The sequence below is a fragment of the Rhopalosiphum padi genome, chromosome 2, assembly GCF_020882245.1.
Source record: "Rhopalosiphum padi isolate XX-2018 chromosome 2, ASM2088224v1, whole genome shotgun sequence".
Taxonomy (NCBI): domain Eukaryota; kingdom Metazoa; phylum Arthropoda; class Insecta; order Hemiptera; family Aphididae; genus Rhopalosiphum; species Rhopalosiphum padi.
This window is the reverse complement of record NC_083598.1, coordinates 54,634,822-54,639,936: the sequence shown is the minus strand read 5'-3', so window position 1 is coordinate 54,639,936 and position 5,115 is coordinate 54,634,822. Positions and strand designations below refer to the sequence as shown.

Here is a 5,115-nt window from a genome sequence, read left to right as displayed (position 1 = left end):
TAGTATGAAAATTAAATCTTAATTTCACAAAAAGTATAATAAATTATAAATATATATTTATGAAATATACAGATATATTTTAATCTAAATCTAAGATATTGCCTTTTCTAATAAATTATTCATCAAACATTACAAATGTTTGGTGGTAACTAGTATGAAAATAATTTAATAAATTGATATGTGTACTATAGTACAAAAAATTTTTCAAGTTCAAGGTAATAAATTACATGTACCTCATTCTTTTGTGTCATAACTTAGTTTTTTAGAATAAATAAGGTTTGACATAGTAATAAAACAATTCTAATATATACGAAATTATACAAATATATATTTCGTTTTTCCTCCAATTACTCATGCACACATTGCTTGTCTAAAATATAGTATTATTCAATATTTTTATTGTATTCAACACATTTATGTTTCATAAAAAAAATTATTTCTTTTCTTTGTGATAATTATAAAAAAAAAAAAAAGTAAATAGGAAAAATTATCATGCAAAATACTTTAAAGATGTACGATTTACAGATTAAGATCAAGCAAGATAACCGACAACCCAGGTCTTGTTTGGATTGTAATAGAAGAGTTAATACATATCAAAAGATGTAGGGCAATCAAAAAAACCAAATTGATTATTGTAGAACTTGTTAGAGTCATAATCGTGGCGAGTGGAACAAATAAAACGTCCGAGATTAGATACATGAAAAACACAAATGCGTAAGAGAAAATTAAAACAAGATTCTATGATAAATATACTGTTTGCGACTTAATCTGATGTTTAAGCATGGCTACTATCATCCAGTTCCAATGCTTCGCCTCCAAAATTCTGAAAACAAAAGTAAAACTATACATAAATTTGTGAAATATAAACACAAGTGTATCAAAAAAGTTATTTCTATCTATTCAATTCACATGTTATTATCTTTATAATGTGAATACAAATTAAGTTACCCATCACTTAATTAAAATATAGATCTCAAACATTCTATAATATTTAAATATATAGTAAATTTAACTTTTTTTAATTAATTATGTATAAATTACTTTTTGTTTGGATTCATTGTCACTTTGGCTGTTGGCTCTTGGAGGACCATCACTTCTCGCTCTAGAACGATTATTGCGGCGACGATAGCGAGGACGGGGTCTATTTGCTCCATTTTCATCACTTTGGTTATATTCATTGTCCTTATATAGTATATTAAATTAATTTAAAAATGCACCAATAATATAATTTCAATTCAATTTAAGTTTCTTTCAGTTTTGTTAAATAAATATACATTAAAATGTATGAATATCAATTTTTTTAACCTTTTGATTTAAAAAATATTTTAATTTATACATTAATTAGTTTTAAATTTATTTGAAAATATAATTTTCATGTAAAGGATAGATTTTTATCTCGATAAATAATTTTACCTGATTTTCATCTTGATATGGTCTTCTAGGTGGACCTCCTGTTCCACGGCTCCCTCTAAATCCACTGCCTCGTCTAAAGAAACGCCTGGGAGCACCCATCCCACGACCTCTGCCTCTACCAGGAGGTGAACTATCATATCCATAGTTATCTCCACCCTAAAATCAAAACATATAATTAATGTAGTTTTTTAGTTTCAGACACTATATTAAATTTGGTATAAATATATATCACTCTTAATTACACATAATAATCCTATTCACATTGCCATGTTAATAGAACTGCAATAAAATAATAATGTTTGAACTCCTTTCTGTGCATTGTCATTATTTTCAAAATCAAAAAAATAAATGTATCTGTTTTTTAAGTGTTTGGTTTTGTAATTTTGAACAAGTTAAATAGACTTTGAATTCTTTAATTAGGCTGAAAAATTCTTATATCTTGCAATTCAATAAATTATAACATAAGCAATGAAATAACTTGAATATACTTTTCATCATATAATGTAGAAATATAATTCCAAAAATCCTTTCATAAGAGCTATGCATCTCACACTAAGTCAGCAAATCTAAAAAACTAAGCTGCCCTGAATATTATATTATATCCTAATAAATATTCAATATATGTTAAATTTATAATTTTAAGATTGTAAAAATTGAAACTAGATACTTCAATAATGAACTAATAAATCAATAATTCATAAGACCTAAATAATTTACATCATACTATATTTATTTATTTATAGCAATAATAAGCATTTTACTAATTATCATATTATAACTAGTTCTTACATTGTAATCGCCACCTTCTCCTCTATTTGGTGGTGGACCTCTTCGATTACCACGATAGCTATTATACCAATTTTGTTGACGCGGCTGGCGGTAACGTCTCGGTTGTTCTCCTACTTCATTTTCAGTTTCTTCCTTGTCACCTATACAATATGATTTTAAAAATCATATAATGAAAGAATTAGTTAAAAATAAATGATTATATACATTAATAATATTGGTACATACCACTTGGACTACCATCTCTTGGAGGTTGACCGCCATTTCTTGGGCGGGTATTAGGACGGCGTCCATAAAACCACTGGCGATAGTTATTTCTCCTTCTTTCAGCTGCATAAGGTGATCCCTTAACAGCTTCACCGTCTGGACCAGTAACATTTGCTGCTTCGTGACCCTTTTCACCTTCAACAACGTCAAATTCTACGGTTTCTCCGTCACCAACACTGCGTACAATTTTTTTCGGATTGTTCTTGATTATAGCAGACTAGAATTAAAGTATATATTTGAGAAAACATATTTATGATTATACTTCAAACCTAATTTTATTAATATCATATAGTTAAGACAATATAAAAAATAGAAAACTTAAACCTGATAGCAACACATAGTTACTAAATAACTAAAATCAAAATAACATTCATCAATACTTTGATCTAATACAATTTCTTTTGGTTTTATAAGAAATCAGTAATCACTAATTAAAATAATTAAATATAATTTGCGGAGTACTTTTTGTAATTAACACTAATTTGGATTTAAATAAAAATAGGTATTGATGAGTTGGTTTAAGTAGTATATATTAAGGAACTCTAAATGTGTATGAAATTATAATTTGAACATTCGCAACAAAATATAAATAAAATATTTATGAATGTGCTGATTGAGATTAAGTTATAAAATATTATATAGTTAAAATAATTATGTATATTAAAAGGTATCTGGATGATTTGAAAATTGTATATTCTAGTTATTTTTTTTTAATCATTCAGATACAACTGTGTAAATATATTTATATACTAAATACTGATAAAACAGTACATGTTTATTATAATAAATTAGTAGAAGGTAAATTGTACAATTTAGTGTGTCTTTACTGTATTTTTTGCACATTTTTAGTTTTATAAATAATAATATAATAATAAATATTCATAATTATGTAATTACCTGATGTACAAATATATCTTCTTTTGTATCATTACTAAAAATAACAACACAAATAATTATTAAATGTATCATTAACCATACAAATATAAATACATTAAAGTTTTTAATGTATAAATTTAATTTGGATAAGTGTTTATAAAGTTTGATAAATAAACAATTATGAAAATTTCAATAAAAAATTGAATAACCAAAGTTCTTGTGATTTTGATTTTATCTAAGTATCAACAATCTAAATTAACACTTACCGGTTAATAAAACCATAACCGCTTTTGACATTGAACCATTTAACTACGCCGGTGACTTTCACAGCTAAAATAAAAAATATAAAAAATGCCCAAATTTAATATAAGAACGAAGAATTGCGCGATTGTCAGTTAAAAAAGTACAAAATATGTCGTAAATACGACCTAAGTGTCGGAGGTTATTAATTGATGAGGGGGGAGGGGGCATTGAATATTATCTGCGCATTTATTTGTGGACTGAACAATTTTTAGTCCCGTCCACTATCCGTCATAACAATGAGCGATCTGGCTAAAAATACGCGGAGCGTCATTATTTATCGGTTCCCGAGATGAGGGTATGTTGTCGGGTGCTATTTTTTATTATTATTATTATTATTATTATCATCATCATCATCAACATCGTCATTATCAAAATTACGACACATTACGACAACAAAGGTAACAGATATAACAACGACCGCGTACATTCGTAATAGGTATGAAAACATTCATCTGTCGATCATAGAGGCAAGCACCATCAATAACCCGACCACCGGTGATATTGGCGGCAGTGGCCGGATCGAGGTGTGGGTGGAAGTTCGCATGTCCGGAGACACGATGTCAACGCGCGGCGTGTGTACGATATAATAACATTACTAGACGGAAACGACAACAAACACCGGACGTAAAACTACTATTGATTTAAAACTTTATTGAAGTCGTCACTTCAAAGTTCAGACGCTTCCGATAGCGCGGGGGATGTGAACGCGACGCGCGTTACGGCGTATACCGCGCGGCGTGCAGTCATATCGGCGATCGGCGGGCGGCGTGCAGACAAACAAAAACAAACAACAATCATCCCGGGACGCGCGTCGGCAGGAGGGGGGGAGGGCTAAGAACGACGATTTCGCGTCCGGCGAAAAAACGCGTCCCGCGACAACCGCCGCGGCGACATAACGCGCGCTTCGGACAAAGCACGTGAATCGTACGTGTCGCCTCCTAATCGTCAATGGCGACGACGACCGTTGTGCGTGGGACGATTGACCCCCCCGCGGAGAGCGTGCGCGCGGTGGCTTACTCACATATGACCGGCTTTTGGGCCACGGGCTTCTGCGGCGGCCGTTCCGTCCTCCTCTCGCCGACTTGTTCCGCCATTTATTAGTTGTTAAAACGACGGCGGCCCGAACTATGATCTTAAAGATGGAAAAAAATTACCCCAACGCAAACTCCTGCCTGATGTTCACCTTCTCTGTCGTTGTACTCCACTGGCTGGATGGCGGTCGGCGGTGGCTGCTGGCCCGCCGCGCCGAGCCGACGGTGCCGGCCGCCGCCGACTGCGCACGACGCGCAACGGGCACAGGTACGGTCGGTCGACGGATGCGCGACCAACGCGTGTCGCGTGACGTCACTGTGCGTAACGTCATACTCGTTATCGCGCGGCGAGTTACAGGCGCGTGTGTGGTGCGGCCGCGGGGCAGGGCGATAGCGATTGTCGACGGCCGCGCCGCAACGGGTGTCCGCCACCGTTGTA

The 5,115-nt window shown here is 33.2% G+C and overlaps 1 protein-coding gene across 1 annotated transcript; it reads right to left on the bottom strand.

Moving 5' to 3' along the window:
- Positions 1–306: 306 nt before the first annotated feature.
- On the bottom strand, positions 307–4,876 carry LOC132920537 (Y-box-binding protein 1-like). Its single transcript, XM_060983000.1, has 8 exons — positions 4,667–4,876; positions 3,609–3,672; positions 3,364–3,397; positions 2,428–2,683; positions 2,203–2,342; positions 1,414–1,569; positions 1,042–1,182; positions 307–823 (listed from the first exon to the last, which is right to left on the bottom strand). Exons 1-8 carry the CDS (start codon positions 4,737–4,739, stop codon positions 776–778), a joined length of 912 nt encoding a protein of 303 aa, XP_060838983.1. The 5' UTR covers positions 4,740–4,876; the 3' UTR covers positions 307–775.
- Between the last annotated feature and the right edge of the window lie 239 nt (positions 4,877–5,115).

Coding starts and splice junctions, on each gene's coding strand:
- LOC132920537 (XM_060983000.1), bottom strand. CDS start 4,739: ATGGCGGAACAAGTCGGCGAGAGGAGGACGGAACGGCCGCCGCAGAAG. Junction 3,673..4,666: donor GGCCCAAAAGCCGGTCATAT/GTGAGTAAGCCA, acceptor TTTTTATTTTAG/CTGTGAAAGTCACCGGCGTA. Junction 1,570..2,202: donor GAGAAGGTGGCGATTACAAT/GTAAGAACTAGT, acceptor TTTTGATTTTAG/GGTGGAGATAACTATGGATA.